The following is a 23,409-nucleotide window of genomic DNA, read 5'->3' as shown; positions in this document are numbered from 1 at the left end:
AAATGTGAGATAAAATATGAGCAATTTTACTCAAGAATAATAAGAGAAAACTGATATGAAATATGAGCAATTTTCCTCAAGAATAACAAGAGAATAATATGGGCAATATTTACCTCAAGAATATTGAAAAGAATTAAAAGAAATATTGGCAAAATTTGCTCAAATATATCAAGAAGAACTTAGAGAAATGGAGATTATGAAGATTGTAAAAGAGAATGGTAAATATAGAAAACAACCAATACATTTTGTTGAGCCCGGTCACAGTGAAAATTGGAAAATTTTGTGGCAAATTTGATAGAAATTCTAACTTGCTTGAAAATAAGTAACTATAGAATTAGCATCACCCATTTTCCTAACTAGCCACAAATGTCTTTTGCACACATGCTGAGTCTAGATTTGGCACTTTATTCTTGTTTCAAAAGTTCCTCTCGGCACAACATGGAAACCCAATGAAGCTGCAACCAAGAATCTCATACCAGTATTCCAAGAATTTTATTGATGTCGCATGGTTCTGGATCTTTTTATCTTCTCACAAGGGTGGTGTTTCTTTGGTTTAAGCAACAACCACGAAAGAAAATGGAGGAGATATAATGGACGAAATAATTGAATGAAATTTGGTGATGATGAAGAAGGAAAATATATGAGGAACTGATATATTATTTTGATACCATCTTAGTTTCTTAGTAACCATGCAAGAAAGAAAAGAAGGGAATTGAAAGAGTAAAAGAGAAGAAAAGAATTGAATTTTTATTATTGGAATTGATCACACACAAAGGCAAAGTGTAGGGAATTTATACAATGAAAATTTTTGGTAGTTACTTGAAACCCAAACTACCATTTAAAGTAAAACTAATCCTAACTACCATAACCGAAAAATGTCTAGTGAATCATGCCTGTAAGTTCAGTAAAAATGCAACACCTCATTTGTGCTAGCCGCCAATGTTTTGGTCCATGCTAACACTTTATTATAAGTAAGTTTATGTCTAGTAAATACAATAATAATATTCATATATATGATCCTTCAAACACATCTCTATGTCTAGTAACACATGTTATTCAATTTGAGAGTTACAAAATCATAATATTAATTCTATTTCTAGATGCCAAAAGTGACATGCATGCAATGACAAATAAAACAAGTCTGTGTCTAGCAAATACAATATTTGTTGAGTAATGAAGTTCAGAAATATGCAAAAATACTTAAGCAAATATTCTATGTTCATGCAAAAGTTTGATCAATACTAAAACATGCATTAATTAAGTAAAGACAAACTCAAAATGGAAACTAACTTCCTGGAATATTATTGAATTATAAGAGGTTACATCAATTTTGTGCTACATTCACCCCAACTAGAACCACACACATCCGAGTAATGATTATCAACTATGATGCTTACACTTAGTTTCAATGAACTAAGTGCTAAACTCTCTAAAATTTAGCTTACAAGAGGATTACAATTCAAAGAAGTAAAATTGTGTGTAAATAAAATGGTCTAAATGCCTATAAATAATGTTCTGAGGCTGACTTTTGCGCTCAAGCATTGTTGCTACGCTGAGCATGGGATCCAGATGGCTAGCCCGACTCTTAGACGCACCAGGTTGTGTTGAGCATGACTCCTGAAAGCACCAAGCTCCGTTGGGCATGGCTTTCGGCGTTGGGTGTGACATATGTTGCACTGAGCATGAAGGTTGTGCTAAGCGCATTTCTTACACTAGAAAAACGTCCAAGTTCTTGAATTTAGATGCTCATCGCAGGATTTGCACTGTGGCTTTACTTGCGTTGAGAGTGATATTAGCATTGAGCGCAACTATTAGATGTTATCAATTTCGCTGATCATGATCTGTGCGTTGAGCGTGACTGAGTTTTGTCCAAAAACTTAAAATTTTATGCTATTTTGTCCCATTTAAGCCTACAAATTCACTTGGGTTAACACTTAACCAATATAATGAATATTTAACCATGTATAAGTATTTTTCCAAATAATTTGAGTTGATTATGTTTTTAAAGTGCCATTAAATTAAGTGTTAATTATGGAACAATTTGGCACTTAGCCGTCCTTAAAGTTATGGAAAATAAAATTTGTTTCACACAAAAATTAATTTGGCCAATTGTTACTCCTTTGTTTATAAAATCTCTATAAGTTAATGAAAATGTATAAACATTTTTTCTTATACACATTTTAGTCCCTTAAGATTTTTCCTTAACCCAAAATGGTCATTTACTAGTTTATACTCATTTTTCACAAGCAAAAGTGAAACTTATAAAGTATAAAGATTCTTCATTTATATCCAATGTGGACTTGTTCTTCCCTAACAACAACATCAAACTACAAACAACTTCATCAAAGCAATAAAGTGAAACATCACCCCAATAGAATAATAGGTTGTGGGTAGGGTGGGATGAAACAATAGGATGTACATATCATTGGCATGGAAGCATCCTTAGATGGCATCCACGTAATTTATTGATGGAGTTATAAAGTGATTTGATGGTTAAAATAAATAGTTAAATCACTTTATAAAATACTAACAATTGTTTGCCTTTAAAAAAGTGACTTACTACTCAATAAGGTTAACAATAAGATTCCCTTATTAATTGTTGGTGATAGTTTCCATAATAGTAATACACATAAAATTGGAAACTTAAACAGATAAAACAATATTTGTGATGCAAGCAAAAGAGCTAACATACCACTACTTGAGGTTTATATGTTTAGAGGTGAAGAAAAAATATATTTGAGAGCCGTGAAATATACTTGAAATTACTTTAAAGTCTTTTTTATTTCATTCGTTTTCTCCAAAACTCAATTCAAAAACAGAGCCTTAGGATCCATTTGTGAATTAGGTTTTGGAGGAACAAAAAATGAAATGATAGACTTCAAAATCATAAACTATATACTTATGAGATGATTCTGAAACTTTCATTTCTTTTATCCAAAACTCAACTCACAAACATACCGTTATGATTATCAGTATTCACATGAGCTGATGAAAACCACCTCCAAGCTAAAATATACTAGTGGTAACTATTGTTTGTTAAATATACTCCAAATTCTTACATATTCATGTGGATAGTATTGAATAATAAGAATAATCATAACAATCTCGAGCATTGAAACCACAAAATGTTCATCACTATCTTTATAACATAATCAACATACCTTAATGACCTCATAGTTGTATCGATTACATGAAAAAGTATAGAATAAAAGAACAACATTATTTCAACTTTAGCCTCGTACCCTGCAAGAATAAGGTAATTAACACTATTCATGTTAATATTTATTTGGAATTCCAAAGCCATAATAAGGGGAATGAAACATTAATCATATGAACACAGAAAAGGCATTGCATGCTGGAATTGAATAATAGCCACTTTATATAAGCATGGGAGAGTGAAAATCATGATTGTGAATTAGATAAACTATGATTATTATTTATTTCAACAATCAAAGTTTAACTTTTGTTATAATAACTTTTTATTTCTCAATTATATTTTTTTGTCTTTAATCTCTACACATATCTCAAAAAATTCATCAACTTAAAGTTATCTGTAAAAATAATATTGATATTGCCTATTTTAATTTAAATTAAAAACATTGGTAAGATCACCTTCAAACGTTCTCCTAGTTACTTAACACAAAAATGTTTTTATTAACAAGTTATCGATCTAGTAATATAATACCTCTTTAGATCCTCAAATATTTTACTTTAGGTCAAAAGTTTAATTCATGATAATAATATTTATTGGAAGAGATAATCACACATTATAAAAAATATTAATTCTTTACTCATAAAATGAAAAGATATATGTAATTAGATGCAAAATAAACATGTTTTCATCCACCCATTAAAATGCACATATAAATTATAATGTTATAATAACTTGCATATATAGAACTATGATTATAACTTTCTTATCCGAAAAGGCAACTTCAGGCTTGGTATTCAAAAGCTAATTACTCTAACAACATTATTTATAATAGTTTAATATTTATTCACTGACATTAAAGTTTTTTATATTGTTGATACATTATTAAAAGTGAGAATTCATTTACTTAGCTATCAATTCTATGAATATTTAATGATTTAGATATACTTACTAATTGAAAACCTTAGATTTCCCTAGAATTGATGGTTAGAATGGAGTAAGTGGATCTCTCCTCCATTATTAAACATTCATGTATTAATTATTAGAGTAAATTATATTGACACCCCTGAGTTTTAGTCAAATTACACAAATCACCCATCACTTTTCTATTATTTTAGTCCAAATAATATATGAGTCGATATTTCTTTATTATTTTTGGTTCGTTACGATATAGTATAAGAGCGATTTAAACACTATCTCTTTAGAATTGTTGATGCATTTTGTAACAAAAAATAATAAAGATACATTGATTTATATATTATTTTGATTTTTCCTCACAATATACCATGTTTTGTTTAACTTAATTGCATTTATCACATTTTTTGTTTAAAAGATTACATTTATTTCTCATGTATGAGTGATCAGTGTAATGAAAGTATAAAAACTATGGGAGGTTTGTATAAGTGTAAAAAAGTGAGGGGTGGTTTATGTAATTTCACTAAAACTCAGACGGTGTCAATGTAATTAACTCTAATTATTATTGACGTTTATATAAAAAGTAATACAAATGAAGACCGAATCATACATTTATCATATAAAACCCTTTAAGCTGACATTATATATCTATATATTAATCTCTATTTATAAATAACATTTTTCTGTTAATTCTTTCTGCACTAACTAATTATTATGATGTATAACATAAGCATCGAGCTCACCATGTATATTAATTAATTAATGATTATTATTAAAAAAGAGAATATGAATTTTATTCATTAAGGGATTAGATTTGAGTATTAAATAAAACTAGTGAATGATAGTTTACAATGAAAATAAACTATATATACATGAAAACAAAACTTAACTCTTAACTAACTAAAATCATTAAAGTTAACTATAATTATAATTAGTCTAATATAATATCAACCTAAATACCAAAATATATTTCAGAATATATTTCAAAAATTATTAATCATTTATAAAGTAAATAAATAAAAAATTTAGTCAAATTATATAAGGAAATCGACATTTTAGTCAAAGTTCATCACAAAACCCATATTTACAGTAATACATAGATAAAACCTCACCACATAAATAATCAGTTTGCTTACATAATACATAGCATGTCTTTCAAGCAAGGATTTCGAGGTGATTATAAAAAATTAACATGTTGAGCAGTTCTTATTTTGATTAATTAAACTACTTAAGTATATTAAAGTAATAGGTACCTAAACTACTTGAGTTAAAGAATTATGAAAACCCATAACCTAGCTAGACAAATTTCTGTCCGGTTAAAGTGTATATTTAATGGTTGCATGCTTAAATAAATATTATTTAATTGATTAGATAAAACATATTACATGAAAGAAGGAATGAAAAGTGAGTGATAAGAGTGAAAGTTGATTTTGCTCTCACACAATGTTTATGAGTGAGTGGACACACAACTTCAAAACCTAACTTTTTGGGGAACCATTGAGTACTAGGTAAAATGATTTACTCAAGATTCATAATTAAGGATACATAATTTTACCAAAATTTTGAAATAATATTAATATAAAATGATACTAATAAAGTAGATATTTTTAAGATTTGAACCCATAACTAAGCAATTTCATATTTTATATGCATCAATACAAGTCTCATTGGTATTAAACTCTCCATAAAATGATAGTTCTCATTATGACCCACCATTTTAGGTTAACTGAAGAAAATCTTTACTTCTGATCTTGGCAATGTTTTGATGAACACACCAATCTCGCCAAAAAGAAGAAAATGAAGATTACTTATGAAAATCAAGAAGATTAAAGCTTCAAGAAAATTAGTCTAAGTCTAAATAGGTACTTCTATCATATTCTCTTTAATATACTAAAGTAGTAATGCTCAAAATATTTTAAAAGGAATTGAAACACTTTAAGTTTTTAAATGAATTTTTTTTTCAAAAACTGTGTAACAGGTTACTGAATTTTGAGGTACGTGAGTAAGAATCAGTTATCCAACAATATTTGAATTGGAGTAATCAATTACTCTAAGTGAATTTTAATTCACTGTTGGACAGAAAATTTGAGTAATCGATTACTCAATGCTGTAATCGGTTACTGAGAGTTGTTACATCAGTTTTTCAGATTTGAAAATCAAGAGTTTTCATCCCAAACGAAATGTCTTCATTCCAAACAATTTCTACTCTTTCATAAAGGCACAATGGATGATTGGAAAGCCTATTTAAAGGCATTAGAACTCACAATGAAAACAATATTTTGAACAACTCTTTCATAACTCTTTAATTCTTTTCTCATAACTTTCCTACACTTTTCTGAAATAATTTTCTACACTTCTAAGCTACTTGCACTCAAACTTTCAAAAACATTTTTAGAGTTGCTTGAAGTAAGTGTTTCAAAGTTTTATAAACTTAAAGAACATTATTACTAAGTATACAAAATAGTTGATTGGATTGCAAGTGTTATTATATTTCATACTTGTGAAGGCAATCCAAAACCATCATTCAAATTCTTCATTCATTGTAATAACTTTCTTTCACGGAGTGTGAATAGAAAGGGGATAGAGTTACTTGGAAAAGTGTTTTCCAAGGATATAAGTATTAGTAAGTGTGTAAGGTACATAGAGATCTCGGGGTAAGATATTGTAATTACAACTCATAATATTTAGTGGAAAATCTCTTGTGCTGCAAGAGTACTGGACGTAGCCTTCGGTGGACAATAAGGTCAACCAATATAAAATTCTTGTGTACTCTCTTCTCCCTTACCTCTTTGATTTATTCTTGTTTATTTTCTGCAATATTACCCACTGCACTTTAACTCTTCATTTTATAGAAAAAGTGGTCATAATTTCTAGTCAACTAATTCACCCCCTCTTAGTTGCAATTTCACTCTTACAACATCCAACTATTATCATAACATTATATTGTCTTCATGTTGTAGACATTAATACTTCTTCTACTAATATTACATATAGCAAAACTATTATGATTTATAACTAATAAGATAGTACTATCTAATTTCATTTACTCCATATGCATACATAAGTTGAAATAATGTTGTCAAGTTACCCATTATTATCGAATTATGGAACCAGTTAGTGAAATCTTGGTTTTGGATTAATAATCAACAGGAGAAAACTCAATTATCTATTCGGACTGGATTACTAACTCCCGAATTTATCAAAATATTGCATTGTAACTATTTTTTGTTCGGATTTCTTTTGCCAATAAAAAAAGTTACCCATTTTTCAATGGCAATCTTATTGAAAAGTCTTCTCATTATTCAGATTTCAGACCTTATTCCTTTTCACCAATTCAAGGTTGCAAACACAAACAAAAAAATGAAAGTTACCCATACTTCACACCACGTGACCATGATGGCTTAAACTTTTCACCACCACTAACCTGACACTTATGTTCAATGGGTGTTACACTGTTACCTTACCCATCTTTTGTGACCTGAATCCAATGCACCATCCTAGTTACTATGTTGTAGGAAACATATTTTTACTTTACCATAACTTTTTTGGGAAAGTGGAAAAGACTACACAAAAAATAGAGTAATATTTGAGAACAACTTTATGAGTATTTGTTTTATAGAGTAAATATTTATTTCAGTGTCTCATGTTTTTTAATTTTATTACTTTGATTCTTCAAAAAATGAAAATCCCAAAATTGTCTCAAAAATTTAAAATGTAGGTCAAATTAATTTTTTTTAGAGTCAAATTAGTTTCTATCAAGTGTTATAAAATATGTTAAAAAAAATTAGTTTGACCCATATTTAAAATTTGTTGTAACCATTTTGGGTTTTTCATTTTTTAAACAACCTAAATGATAAAGTCAAAAAATATGAGGGACTGAAATGAGTATTTAGTATGATTTTTTTTTATGCATGTTTTAGACAATAGCTTATGATAGATCTAAGTTGAAGAGTTGGAATTAGGTCTGGCAGAATTTGGTGACATAGTCATTAAATTTAGAAGTCTCATTAAAAGTATTTATAAATGCTAAATATTTTATAAAGGAAAATTATATATTATCTTACTAAATTGACATATATTAAAAGATAATACTTTATTTATTAATGATTAGTTTACAAGTCATATGTGTTACTTTTTTCTAATTTGCATTTTTTAAACTAACACAAGTTTTTTGTTGCAATTTGTTATCATAAAACATGTTAAAATAATTAATCATGAAATAACATTGGTTGTAATTTTACAATTTTACCTCAATAATAGTCAATATATGTTTTTAATTTGTTATTGTGTACTTCTTTTAATTTTATGTTTTTGTTTAGAAGACATGTATGATGTATCCCTCATTAATATGGGTGACAAATTATATGCAGCTATTATAATCGCATGGATCTATATAACCTAGTTTTATTATATGCAGCTATAGTAATTAAAATTATATATGCAGAGATTTCAAAGTTCATATTAATTTTTAATTTAATGGGGAGAAAGGTGTGGGGGTAACTGACAAGTTACCGGCTGCAGGGAGTTGTCGGGTGGAACCTGAAGCAGGCTGCAAAGGACAGGCGCATGCGAAGTGACCGGTGACTGGAACAGCAGGTCACTACCTTCCCTAACTCAAAGAAATGTAGGATTGTCTGGTAGATAAGTCACATTCACCTCGATTAACCCATAATTCCTGCACGCTCTACATTCCATTAAATTATCTCTCTTTTTCTACTATTTTTTTATAAAAATAATTTATCTACTTTTATTCACTCTCACTCTATTATTTATTATTAAGAAAAAAATATATGAACTGACAATATATGAGATTTATATATTATTATATCGTTCATATTTTATTATCATTATTTCTTAAAAGTAATATAAATGAATGGTGAATGATGTAGTGGTTATATAAATCTTTACACCAAAAATGTATTAATATTACACTCTTTTATTAATATGTTAATTATTTTCTCATAAATAAGCACTTGATGATACACTAATTTGATAAAAAAGATATAATGTGGGTTTACTTATATTAAAGCCCATATTTTTTATAAATATTGAAGATGGTATTTTAACATTGTGAAAAACTATCAAATCATTATTTTTCTACACTAACCGAGCAAAGCCTTTTTATTTTATTTTGAAAAAATTAAAATTATTTTCTTATTATATCATTATGATTTGCTCCCTCTATTTTATCATAATAATTATATTTTGTGAAAAAATAACTGTTAAAGCATTGTTGATGAGATAGTTAGTTGTTAGATAGTTGGTTTTTAATTTTACTCGTTTTCAATATATAAATCATTGTATCATTTTGTAATTCAATTAATGAAAAATAAAGTTTCTATTATTTCTCTTTCTTTCTTCAAGTTTTCCATTTTCTATTCTTTCGTACTTCTTCTTGATTAATCAAAAAGATTTCTTTAATAGCTGCACTGTCAAGGTAGATAGAGTAATATAAACAGGAGGGGTAGTCCAATCTTGAAGGTAATACATATATCTTGAAATATATAAAAAAAAGTTAGACATTTTTTTTTGTTGAATAAAGTTAAACGAACAGGGGTACACATCTAATGTTCCACACTTTGTACAATTTCATGTGTCATGAGTTTGCGATTGGTTAGAAAAATATATTTAAGTTCAAATTTAATTATTAAGTATTTTTTTGACCAATCACAAGCGCATGACACATAGAGTGGTACAAAGTGTGAAACAAGAGATGTGTGCTTCTCATGAATAGTATAAAGATATAACATTCCTAGAAAATATAGAATTGTGCCAAATAACCTTCTTATTTATATAAGCTGGCAATGCGTTTGCCAAGAATTGTGTTAAGTAATCACACAGTAATTGGTAAATTATGACCACCAATGTGTTTGCTAAGTAGTATTTACCAAAATTTCTATTTAGATAAATTAAAAGGTCAAATAATTCTTAGAGTGATATTTCTTGGACGAAATAGATAAAACTTATACAAAAGCATATTTTAGTCACCTTTAAATGTCAACTCTATTCTTTATTTACCAAAATTTTGACACCGTCTCATCCCTATAAGTTTTTTATCCTCTTTGTATTTGTATTTTCATAAAATACATAGGAAACATATTGAACATTATACAAATGTCAAGAAAAACATTTATCATTTAACATATTAACATATTAACTAGTCATTTTATTTAGACTAACAACCTATTTTGATCCCTTAAAAAATTTGTGCGTATTAATTTGGTCTCTCAAAAATTGAAAAGCTTAAAATAATCTATGTAAATATTAAATATAAGTCAAATTAGTTATTTTAACATTTTTATGACATTTAACATGAAGTATTTTGGCTCAGATTCATGATCTTTGAATACTAACTTTAATTTTTAATTTTTTTCATGATCGGATTGATATACATTGAAATTTTTAATGATGAAATTGAGTAATTACTCTTTTATTTAAGGCATGTAAATACTCCTCATGATCATGGAGGACGTTTTTAGAACTTTGTTTTGATTAATTTTATAAGTTCCTATTCAAGTTATTGATTGTATTAATTATTGTTTTATTAAAAAATATCATAATTTAAAAACCAGAAAATCATTAATTGATTGAAAAGAAAAATATAACAAGCTTTAATAATTGTCGGGTAATTTTTAAGAAGATGATTGTAACTTTGACAAATTTAAAGTTACAAATTAAAGGACTAGGGTAATATTTGACTTCTTAACCAACTAATAAGGACATTACTTAACATTTACTCTCATCTTTACTAAAAGGCAATATCTAAAAGGGTTTTGTGGTCCTTTTTTATAAGACACTTTATAATTTTATAAAATATTTATTACTTTTATTTCAAGTCCTTGTTAAAGATTTTAACTCTTTTATTGTCCTGAATAAATAAATTGGATTAAATTAAAAAGATTATTTTAAAGATTATCAGCTAAGGCCTAAGATGTAATATGATATTAAACATGTGTTAGCATGTAATGTTGTAATATTTTTACTTTTTAAAATCAAGAAAAATAACTAAATTGAAGTATATACTTGGTTTGTAACTTAGTTAGAAATTCCTCGTTATAACTTATAAGGATTGTAGAGAATACTCTTTTGGGTTGTGTTAATATATTACCCCAAATGTATTTGTTAAGGAATACAAATGTAGAAAATGTGCACCATAAAATATAATATTTAAAATTTGAAGGCCATATACATCATTTTTCAATGCACATTTTTTATTTTAATTTGAAAACCTAACCAATGCAATAAACGAATTCATTGATATTTTCCTGTAAAAAAACGATATCTTTAAAAAAATAAAATGATGGCAGTTAAAAGGGCATTGGTCAATGTTTCATTAATAGCTTTGTACAAGTTATGCACAATCAGTCTAGAATACGAGAGTTACCATATTCATATTCATATTTATATTCATATTTATATATATATATATATATATATATATATTCATATTCAGTGGATTAATTTAGGAAACTTTTCATATAAAATTGTGATAATAATAAATTTGATTACATAAGTATAAATAAATGATTATGTTAAAAGTTAGCTAATGATTAGTTGATCATTAAAAAAAGTCACTTGTATTTATCTTCTAATATTGAGGGATGAGATAAAATCTAATTTCTATATTAATTATTCTTAATTCTTACAATAATAAATTTTATCACTTTAGTCGCTTCTTATTTAAATTATTATAATAAATCTAGATAATACAATCATAAATAAAATAATTGATTTAATGATAATTTATAATCATAAGAGAAAAATATATGCACTAATATTGTATGAGTTTTATACACTATCATTATATTATACACTACTCATATTTTATTGTTACTGACTCTTCAAACAAATAATACAAGTAAATGATAAAATCTTTACTCTGGCATTGCATATATATATATAATATATGCAATGTCAATTTAAATATTTATACAGAATCAGTATATATTATATATCATTCATTTGTTTATTTTTTGGATTTAATATATACATACTGATAGTGTAAGTGTTTTTTACACATGTTAACAAATCTCTATCATTTCATATGTTAACTACAATTGACTTTTACAAATCTATGATGGATGATGTGTTGAGAGTATCAGTACACAGATTTTAAACTCTTATTTTTTTTATAGAATCAATAATGAAAATAGATTAACAGTGTATAAAACTCTTATACTATCCTTTCATAAGTTTTTCAATATTTGCCTCATTTCTCATTGAAAAACTATATATAACCCCATTGGGAGTGTGAAAGTCATGGTTAATTGGTTGCAACTCTAATATTAAGAGTTAGAGTGAAGAAGAGTATAGGGTAGAGGGTAGGTGTGTCCTTAAATCAGTCAAAACGGGTCTCCCAGTGTGGATGCTTGGGTTGGGTGCAGACCTCTTGTGGGTCGACATGAACCGTCTCCTCTCATTCCTCTTCCATCAGGTACAACACCAACTATCAACATGTTTTAAGGTTAATTTACCAGAAAAATATGTATACATCGACATTGTAATGTATGAGTCGGTATAAAACTCAACAATACATAAATATCATACTATTAATTTACTATGTGTAAATATTTATTTGATGTTGTAGGGAGTGTTGGATGAACAATTCTTGCAGCTTCACCAGCTTCAAGATGAAACATCTCCTAACTTTGTTTCTGAGGTTGTCAACATTTATTTTCATGAGTCTGAGAAACTTCTCAAGAATCTAAGAGAATTGTTGTACGTATTCATCTTCTTCATCTTATTATTATCTTCATTTTCTGTAATTTACATTTTCAATTCTCTTTACTATGATTCAGGCTACTTATAATGCGGTTGCTCTCTTATATATAAATAAGAAAAATCGTATATATTTTTTTTACAAAATCTACCTACAAATTGTTTTAAGCAAATAAAATTTTTGATTGTGTTTTCTGCCACATGTTTTTTTCCTTATAATCTGATAAGTTTTATAAAATAATATATCATTACTGTATATAATTTGTTTTGTTGATATAGATTGTGGTTTCAAAATGATGAGAAGTTATAATGTTTTTTTTATGGGGAAAAACAAACTTCTACTATAAGCTAAAACAAAATTCATTTCTTAATTCTAGCTATTATTTTAGCAGAAATGTTAAACTGTACCTTTTCAAATTTATATTGAGAAATTCATTCCTTACCTTTTTTTTCCTTATATTTTAGAAACCTTAAAATAAATTAGATCACTCCTAACCATGAGAAATATGATTAAATTAAATGAATATATTTTAATAAAAAAACATATCAAACTTTTACTATATCAATAATAACGTGTTTATATTTTTTGTGTACTATCATTTAAGATTAAATTTTAAGTAGAATTAATTTTTAATGTATATCAAAATTTTATTGATTGTCCATATATAAATATAGATATGTATATACCCAAGTCTTTTCATTAATAATAACAATCAAATTCAACAAGATGAAGATATAAAACTATTATTATGTCATAATGAGCTTAAACATTAACTTATATTGGGATATGAATAAAATAATGAGTAGCAGTAGTTTGAATAGAATAATGATGATGAGTATAATAATGAAGAATGAGGTGTAGGATGGAAAAGGAGTTATCAGAGTACAAGAGAATAGGAATACATTTGAATGAGTTGATTGGAAGCAGTTCAAGCATCGGTGCTAAGAGAGTTACAAATGTTTGCATTTCATTTCAAGCTGCTACTCATCAGAACAACCCTGTCGGGTGTGTGCCAATCTATCACTTTTATAACTACATCAGACTATATTTGAATCACTCGATAAACAACAAGACTATACATTATGAATTGTAGAAGTGTAGAAGTTTTCCCATATATTATGAATTCCTTCATGTTTATCACTTATATCAAGTAATATTCACTTAATATATATGATTTTGGATGGTCACAATTATATGTAGTAAAAATATTTTATTTCTCTTTGTCATATTTAAATGTCTCTTTTTTAATAACCTTTACCTAATTGCAGATGTATGCGAGCGTTGGAGATGTTAGAACATGAATATTGCTATCTCAAGAACAAGTTACATGAACTATTCCAAGTAAAGTTTCATTAATCAGCTATATATACTAAGTTTTATTAAGCCATGCATGATTATTATTATTATTATTAAAACTTAGGGCTCAATTTATGATACCTTATGTATATAATACTATGATAATTAATTTTCAGATAGAGCAGCAACGTGCTTTGGCAGCAAGAGTGAGGTACCCAGTTCAGAATTAATAAAGAAAATGAAACTATGGAATATGAAATATGAAATTTCTCTAAGATTTTATTTTTATTCCTTTAAATTTCTTTCCATTTTTGTGAGGTTGAGGCACGCCTTTCCAATTATAGAGAAACCAAGTTAGTCTAAACTTTTGTACTTGGTTGGAATTTTGGAATCTATAATGTACGTATGGTATTATGATATTTCTTTCTTGCAGTGTGCTTCGCTGTATGCATGTTAACTTTTTCAACAAAAGTGGATCAAATCTATTGAAAGTTGTTAGTGTTTTGATGTTTACTACTCATACAAATTATGCATCATGTGTTTGTATTTTAGCTAAGAGAAAGAAATTTATTGGAAAAGAATAATAATTATATGGAAGTAGTTATGGCATATAGTGTTTTTATATTTAATAGAAAGATAACGAAATAATTAAAGGAAAAAATGCATATACCGACGATACAAGAGTTTTATACACTATTTTTTCATTGCAAAAAAATAATATTAAATAAATGGTAGATGGTCTAATGATTGTCTAGAAATCTTTACACTTAATGTTTCTTTTTAAAAAATTTCAAAACATAAAAACTATACTAAATAATCTTTGTCTAAATTAGAAAAGAATTATGTTTATTTATGAGTATAATACTATTCATTAACACTTTTAATTATCTACTCACATTTCTCATAAATAAACAAAATTATGACTAATTGAATGGAAAATGAAAATTAAAAATAAATTTGAGCATCAATAACTTCTCCACTATTTTATTCCACATTATCACTGAAAATTTTCATAAAAGAATCTTACATTTCTTGCCATGTAAAAGAAGTCTTACACCAAGGTCCAAAACTGAGTCATGTCAATCAATCTAGTAGTGTGAAGTTTGAAAAAGATACCCATAGAACTAGGGAAATAGAATCCCTTTCCCTTTCTTTCTCATCTCATAAGAGGTACAAGTACCAAACAATAGAAGCTTGCATTACAACATTTTCCAAAGCTTTCCCCTCTACTAAAAAGTATCCGAAATTTTATCTGGTATTCGATTCTCCAGTATTAGAATATTAATTTAAAATTAGGATGACTAAAAATAATTCTATATACTAACACGGTGTTGGTTTAGTAGTATAAGATTATATTAGATTATCAGGATGACCAAAAGATCAATGGTTCGATTCATGTGAACGACACTTGTTGGGAGAAGCAATCACGCACATCGAAATGAATTAGTTCATAGGGTAAAGGATACCATTGGTCATACCCAAAAAAAATTATGTTACATGTCATCATCTTGATTTAGTATTGGACTTTCCAATACTTTAGAAGAACCTAATTCAATCTCCTTGTGTCACTTGTTAATTAGGAGAATCTATCTATGTATATAGGTCAAAAATGTTCAGAGTGATTGCAATGTATCATCTGCAAATATTATTCAAAATGTAAACCAAGAACCTAGCTATAGATATTGTGACATATTTATTCATTCATTCATATCACATGTAAAGGTCTATTCTCTTTTTCAGCACTTTCTATAATCACACATGAAATAACATGTATCAATAACCTTTGACAAAAAAAATCAGTAGAAAATGTACACATAAAATTGATTATTTTAAGATGGGGCATTTTGATGTTGCTATATTCAAATTATATTGTTGACCTTAAAGTACAAGAACAATTGAAGCAAAAGCTAGAAGCTATTTCTGGGTAGGTCAGTGCAAAAGAGAGACCAAGAGTGAATTTGTATGCAGAGGTAAACACATAATAATGCAGTAAAGACTGAAGAAAGGTGTGTAGTCTATTTCTCATGTACAGTGAACATTCCTTAGGTAAGGAACTTGGGTTAGTATAGCTCCATGAATTGGACCACTAGGTCTAGCTTCTTGCATGGACTAATATTGTGATAGGTAAGGGTGAGCATGAACCTACCTATTCGTCTAGTTTGACCCGATTGGATTTGAACATAATTAGGTTTTATTGGATATAAGTTTGGGTTCAAAAATTAAATTTGATGAATATTTAGGGTCAAGTAATGGATAAATATGACAAAATTCGACTAGTCTCATGGTTACTTATGTCTCCTATTTGTACGTACCTATATATTCAATTGTTTACGAAGTAATTATATCTCTTTAGCCCAAAGTAAATAATGCATTTTGTTTCAACAACCTAACTATCAATATAATTTTAACTTTTTAATTATATTTTGTTGTCGCTTAAGCATAATTATTCAGGATATATATATATATTTATTTATTTATTGATTCTCTAATATTTTCATCATATAATTATTAACAAAATATTTGCATGTATATATATATACTTACATAATTATATATTCATAATAATAAAAAATAGTATAATATTTTAACTAAAATGAGAATATATTGTATTTAATTGGATTTAGGGTTGAATTTAGATTCAAAAGCTAACTCAAAGATTATTTAGGATCAAGTTAACATTCGGGTTCAAAAAATAGTCCAATTAATTTTTAGGGTCGAATAAGAAAAAACATAACTCAACCCAATTTATGCTCACTCTTAATAATAGTTGCGGCATGGGAGAGTAACCTTGAAATAAATTTTGATAAGCTAAAGCAAAGAAGGTTCATGTCTGACTATAAACTATACTTTTTATATCGATACTAAAAGTGTAGAGTTCATAGTGAAATAAGAACCTTCTTTGCTTTGACCTACCATTGGGGAAAGGTGAAGAACTTCTCTATTTTGGGATAAGGCATGAAATGAAATAGGAACAAATCTTCTGCTTCCTTTATTAAAATATTGAAAATTGAAATTAGTAGGCAGAGATTGAAGGTTTCAAGTTGCAACAACAATAATTTTAATAGGCGGAATGAAATTACCCTCAAATTACAAATTACATTGCACTGAAATTGAAGAGACTAAAATTCACTAAGTGGAATTTTAAAGAGCAAAATGAAAATGAACAAATTCAATAAAAAAAAGCTGGAAAAAAATTGGCATTCAAAACCTTAATTCCAACAAAATTGAAAAAACAATAATCAGTAACCAATTTACCAAATTCACATGTAAATCAACCCCAATCAACATTGATCAACTCTGATTCTTGCATGTGGTTGTTGTTAAGGGTGAGTAGGACCCGGTCCTATCCACTAACCGGCACGGCCTAATTATGATTGGATTCGAATAGGGTTGAGTCTGATGGGATCTAGAGTCAGGTTCGGGTTCAAAAAATAGACTCGGTCAATATTTAGGGTCGGTCGCGACCAAGCATGTCACGACCCGTCCCGTCCCATGGTCACTCGCTCATCATGTTTGTATATGTTTCTACTCACATGTGTATAGAGTAATGATATCCTTTTGGTCGAAAATATCATTTATTCTTTAATTTTTATATAATATATACATGATTAATAATATATATACACATATCATATTTTATATATCAAACTACATAGTCATAATAATAAATAATATTGAGAAGTCTTTATCTAAAATGAGTATGCATTATATTTAATCAAGTCTAGGGTCGGGTTCAAAGGCTGACCTGGTCATTATTTAGAGACGGGTTAGCTTCAGGTCTCTAGGGCCAGGTCCGGATTCAAAAAAGTGACCCGGTCAATATTTAGGATCAGGTAAGGACAAGCCTTAACCCGTCCCAACCCGGTCTCACCCCTAATTGTTGTAATGAAATGATCCAAAACCCTTTCATGCAATGCAATGAAAAGATAAGTTAAATGAGAAAGTGAGAGATCAGTTAAATGAGAGTGAATGATTGTGGGATCGATTGAAAGAATTGAAGGTTCAATGATGCTCTTTGAACATATGTCCTAAATTATATCTCAAACTAATAAAAACATGTCATGTTAGTTAAAACATGTCATTCATTGTTATTAATTTGAGATATGATTTATGAAATATTTTGGGACAGATACTTATCCAAAATTTGTGGGATAGATTGAGGGCATGAGATAAAAAAACTTGGAGTGATTTAATAGACTCTCTAAGTTAAACAAAGATGTGGGGCCTAGTAATGAGAAATTTAGCTAGATGGATATTGTGATATGTGATACAAATTGTTCTAATGGTACTTTGACTAAAATAAAGGTTGAGGCTTCAACACATTGTTTTTTGTGTTGATACAAGACACAACAATCACCAATGAGCTACTTTACTTGTTGAACAGAAGATATCTTGAGAATACTATATGAATTGCAGATTATGAAGGTATTACACCAATCTATAGAGGCTATATGAAGAGTTACAATTTATCTACTGAAAATGATTAATATAATGCAGACTTGATTAGTTCTAGCTGCTACATAATTGTGTATGTAATTCTTCTTTGTGCTATGAGTAATGAATGTGAGTGTACTCTAACCTAATATGTTTAAAAATTAGCAACTTGGCCATCATGGGATATCTGAAAACCATGCATTGGCTACAACAAAATTAACTATGCATAATTGAGAATTGCTTCTTTTTCAGCATGACCACATTAAAGGAAAATGACATAAAAAGATCCATAATGCAATGGTTACTATTGGGGAATAACACAAGCACCAAAATGACAAAATCTAACTTTTGTTCAGTCTTACACTTAACAAGAAGATAACAAACAATAATTAAAATTAAAACCCCACATCTACTTATTCTTTCAACATCTTAAAGAGTTCAAAGATGGGTCAAGAAGTACCTGCACAAATGTGACAAAAGTCTACCATCTACATAGCTGCACTATGAAAAATCAGAAGACCTAATCTATCAGGGGATACATGTTTAGTTTCCTAATACAACACAAATCTTAGAGTAAGGTTACTACAGTCATCCAGAGTTCAAAAAGTAAGTAAATAACTTGAGTAGCATTACAAAAGTTAAGGGCACCACTAGGGATTAGTAAATTATATTTCACCAGCTTATACTTCATTTGATGAAGTTCCAAATACTATTTTCTTGATTTAATGTTCAGGTTGAGTGGTGTTTTCTCCATCAGTTATTGGGATTTCTTTCACAACATATGCATCTTCCACAGATGAAGGTGGGACAGCATTGGAATTCTCTTTCTCAGCTACCCCATTTGCCTCAATAATCACAGTATCTGATTTTTCCTGCTTATTTTCAACAGTGCCATTTTCTTTTGCTGTTTCAATTGGTGCCTCTACTTCAAGGTTATCAGTGACCACAGCATTCAAAGCTTTTTCAAATTCATTTTCTTCTACTAATTCAACGGGTGTCTCTCCTTGAGGGTTTTCAATGACCACATCATCCAAAGCTTTTCCAGCAGTTTCCTCTGATTCTGCTACCAATTTAGGCTCCTCGGAAATCACATTTTCCACTTCCACGTTACTATTCTTAATTTCCTCTGTACCAGCTTTATTATTATCAGTGTCATTTGGAGCAGTTACTTCTGCATCTTCTACATCAGGCTCCTTGGTTTGTTGTCCATCATCTCCATCCTCAGGTTGCTGCTTCTCTTCAGAAATATTTTCACCTTTATTGGCATCTGCACTTTCCTCATCAGCTTTTTCCACATCTTTCATCTCAATATCCTCGGCATTCTTGGGTTCCTCAGCAGCTAACTTATCCTTGCCATCTTCCAACGCGGGTTCAGTTTCATTGTCATCTTTCTTCTTTGAACCTGGTGATTTTCGAGATCGCTTCTTTGGAGACTCATTCTCAGCTGGTGAAGTTGATTTGACCTTCTCAGTAATCCTTGCTGATCGCCTAGGGGTCTCGCCAGTTCCCCAGTCAAACTCCGATATCGCAGGATTCCCAGGATGTGCCTTTAGATACTTCTCTAATTGTCTTTTGGAACTGATCTGCTCGCCACTTGGAGCAATGAAAATGATCTCGCTTTTTCTTGGTGTTCCTTTCTTCTTAGGGAAGAACTGCAAAGTGAAACCAAAAATGCATTAGAAAACAATTTCTGTACAGCATAAAAGTAATTGAGTAAGGTTTATCAATCTCATATGTAAAGCTCAACAATGCAGTCTTGTTACTGATTCTGTTCAAAAACAGTGAAACCTAAACATTCATCCACACTTTCTCCTTCCAAGCTTCCAGTAAAAGATGTGCGCGAAAGAGAAAAATGAAATGTGAACTACATAGAATTAATTTTTTGTATAATAGGCAAAATATGGTTTCGGATGCGGTGGAAGTTAGGTAGCATTTACTGCAACTGTGGACAATAACATAAAATACCAAAACTATTATTACAATCGTAATTACAGTTGTGAAGCACTGGTTCACAAAATGCTCAAGTCCAGAATTGGTCTGACAGCATTCTCAATAAAATATTCTTACTCAATCAATATTGCCATTGGTACTACCCCATAATTTAAGAGTTTCCATAGCATATCTCATATCAATTTTATCAGCTTAGGAAGTGGGTTTCTGCGATCCAGAAACAGAATATCATATAGGTCAATGAAAAGCTCAGCAGTTGGTAGCAGGACCGTGGGCTAAATATAAATTTAGAATAGGAGGGTGCAACAGTGGAATATAATCGCGCCCCACAGTTTTCTAAACAACCAAGCCTTTCAGGGGTCGGACATGGAAACACTTGTTAGCACAACATAGCTGTGCAACTTAAAGCAAAAAAAAGTATAAAGGTAGCGTCAAATCCATGGAAACATAGTATGGAGTATAGAAACAACCTTATTTTCTAGTTACAAGCATGTCATGACCAGAATTTTCTAGTACTTACATGAAAAATATTCCCATAGAACCTACACATTTACTTAGAGGAGAGATTACAAGGTATTAATAACCCCAACTGATTACAGCAACCAAACCTTAACCCCACCTCGGCAACATGGATAAAACGATGTCATAATGTTCAATTATAAATCTTTTTCATTGATAAAGTTTATCTCTAAATACCTACACATTTACTTAGAGGAGAGATTACAAGGTATTAATAACCCCAACTGATTACAGCAACCAAACCTTAACCCCACCTCGGCAACATGGATAAAACGATGTCATAATGTTCAATTATAAATCTTTTTCATTGATAAAGTTTATCTCTAAATTTTTCCTAATTGTTTCACCTATGGTTTTTCTTGGCCTCCATCTTCCTCTAGAAATTGAGCTAACCTGAATTTGATGTGATTTCAGGAACTAAAATGATAATTCACAAAACATGGGGTACTCATGTGACGAGTGCTTACAAATGAGTTTAATTTGTAAGCAACGATAATGTAAGTGTTTAATATGTATGCTGCCAGTGTAAAACATTCTTACATGTGAGTGCATAGATATTAAACTTTCTTACAATTTGAGGTACTAATATTGTTATTCTGTCAAGTAGTACCAGTTTAAGAAAAGGGAAAAAAAACAAAGGTTACTTCAATTTGAAAGGTTATCCCTTTGAGAGAGAACCCTAGAAACAAAAATTACCACCAAATTCTGCAAAAACTACTTTCCTAACAAAATGACAATTTAGTCCAGTAGAATCAGCTTCAGAAAAGAAAACAAAAAACAACAAACGTTACTTCAATTTCCAAGGCAACTAACCCGTTTCAGAAAACCCTAGAAACAAAAATCAGTACCAAATTCTTCCAAACATTCAAACTAAAAAACAATAAACAAATAAACACAAAATTAAAGTCAGAATTAGTCTTAATAACTAACAAATCAAACCACCCTAACAAACAAATTTAAAAAAAACATGAAAAACAAAATTTAAATTACAAAAATAGAAAAAAGGAATGGTTAAGAGAGACCAATTTCTTCCAAGAAGTTGGAGCTGGTAGTTGAAGAGATAAGATTTCATCTTTGGCACCAGTTTCAGATTCTTTCTCCATTTTTTGTTTTGTTATGAGTTTATGGAATATAATATATAAAACCGTTGCAAATGTAAAAGGTTAGTGGTACCTACGAATTAGGGTAATGCTTTTTTGTTTTTGTTTTCTTTTTCTAACTAAACTGTTATTATTAGTTTCAAATTCTAGATCTATGTTTCATAACATCACCTGCATCGTTGTCTTATATGGGAACAGACCAATCAAAATTCGACATTTGTCTCGTTCTTATCTGATTTATTCTTAGAAAGATGAAGACTTTAGCTAATTATATGACAATAATTGATAGAGAATGTAAATCTGATCTTCATTATTGGGAACTTACACTTGTTGACTTCACTCAAATTTTAGATATGAATCTTTTAAATTAGTTTTTTTTTCTTTTCGAGTGTACTCATGGGATAGAGTTTATAGTTTTATACCATAACATAGATATTTTTTTTGGGTATTATCAAAGTATCTCTTCACTTTAAGGAACTAATCTCTTTCGGAATTCGTGGCTGTCAATTCTAATAAGTATTGCCTCCAAAAATCGAACCTTCAATCTTAAGGATTAAGTGAAACATAGATATTTGTTAATATTAAATCTTTAACCAGAAGAACTTTATTTATATGTATTTAGTTATTTATTTTTTATGAGGACTAAATTCTTTTAATTATGTCATTTTCTTTCTCGAGTTATTATTAGTATCAAAACAAAGATTAGAAAGGGAAAAAAATATTCTTTGTATTTTTTAGGTGTATTAAGTTTTAAGAGCTCAATAAAAAAACTCACACAACTTCATGAGAATTTACATATTCATTAAAGAGAATCTTAACACCTAGACTAAGATTCAAGTTCAGATCAGTGTATAAACAAATTAAAGTATTGATTCCATTTAAAAAAATTCTTGTTGGACACTTCAATTAATTTTAAATTTAATATTTATGTATTATCAAAGTAATTTGTATTCAATTATTATCATTTATGCAATGTTATGAAACCCGGACCAGACATCAAACTGGAAGGTCTTCCGTATTAGGTTTAATCAGTTTAAATATTTAAAACGTCTGGTCTGACCAGATTATTTCATATATAATTTATCATTTTTATATATAAATATATAGTTATAATTAAATACAAAAATTTCTATAATTAATATTTAAATTTAATTATATTGAAATAATATATTTTTCATTTTTTTAGACTAGAGTAAAACAAAACATTAAATTAGTATTTAATTTTTTTAATTTGTAAGTGAACCGATCGGTTCACTTTCCGAGTTATTCCGGTTCAACTGAGTTTAACGCAGTCAGACTAAAATTTTTTCAATGCAAAGTGGTCC

General features: G+C 28.8%; 2 protein-coding genes across 2 annotated transcripts; one reads left to right on the top strand and one right to left on the bottom strand.

The window, feature by feature from the left end:
* On the top strand, positions 12,350-14,473 carry LOC109356458 (pseudo histidine-containing phosphotransfer protein 6-like). The gene is made up of 5 exons (XM_019599779.1): positions 12,350-12,500; positions 12,654-12,784; positions 13,647-13,790; positions 14,054-14,126; positions 14,258-14,473. Exons 1-5 carry the CDS (start codon positions 12,432-12,434, stop codon positions 14,309-14,311), a joined length of 471 nt encoding a protein of 156 aa, XP_019455324.1. The 5' UTR covers positions 12,350-12,431; the 3' UTR covers positions 14,312-14,473.
* On the bottom strand, positions 18,880-22,210 carry LOC109357263 (methyl-CpG-binding domain-containing protein 11-like). The gene is made up of 2 exons (XM_019601091.1): positions 22,007-22,210; positions 18,880-20,167 (listed from the first exon to the last, which is right to left on the bottom strand). Exons 1-2 carry the CDS (start codon positions 22,085-22,087, stop codon positions 19,238-19,240), a joined length of 1,011 nt encoding a protein of 336 aa, XP_019456636.1. The 5' UTR covers positions 22,088-22,210; the 3' UTR covers positions 18,880-19,237.

The sequence above is a fragment of the Lupinus angustifolius genome, chromosome LG09 (genome assembly GCF_001865875.1).
Source record: "Lupinus angustifolius cultivar Tanjil chromosome LG09, LupAngTanjil_v1.0, whole genome shotgun sequence".
Taxonomy (NCBI): Eukaryota; Viridiplantae; Streptophyta; class Magnoliopsida; order Fabales; family Fabaceae; genus Lupinus; species Lupinus angustifolius.
Note: the sequence above shows the minus strand (reverse complement) of the source record. Positions and strands in the feature narration are given on the sequence as shown.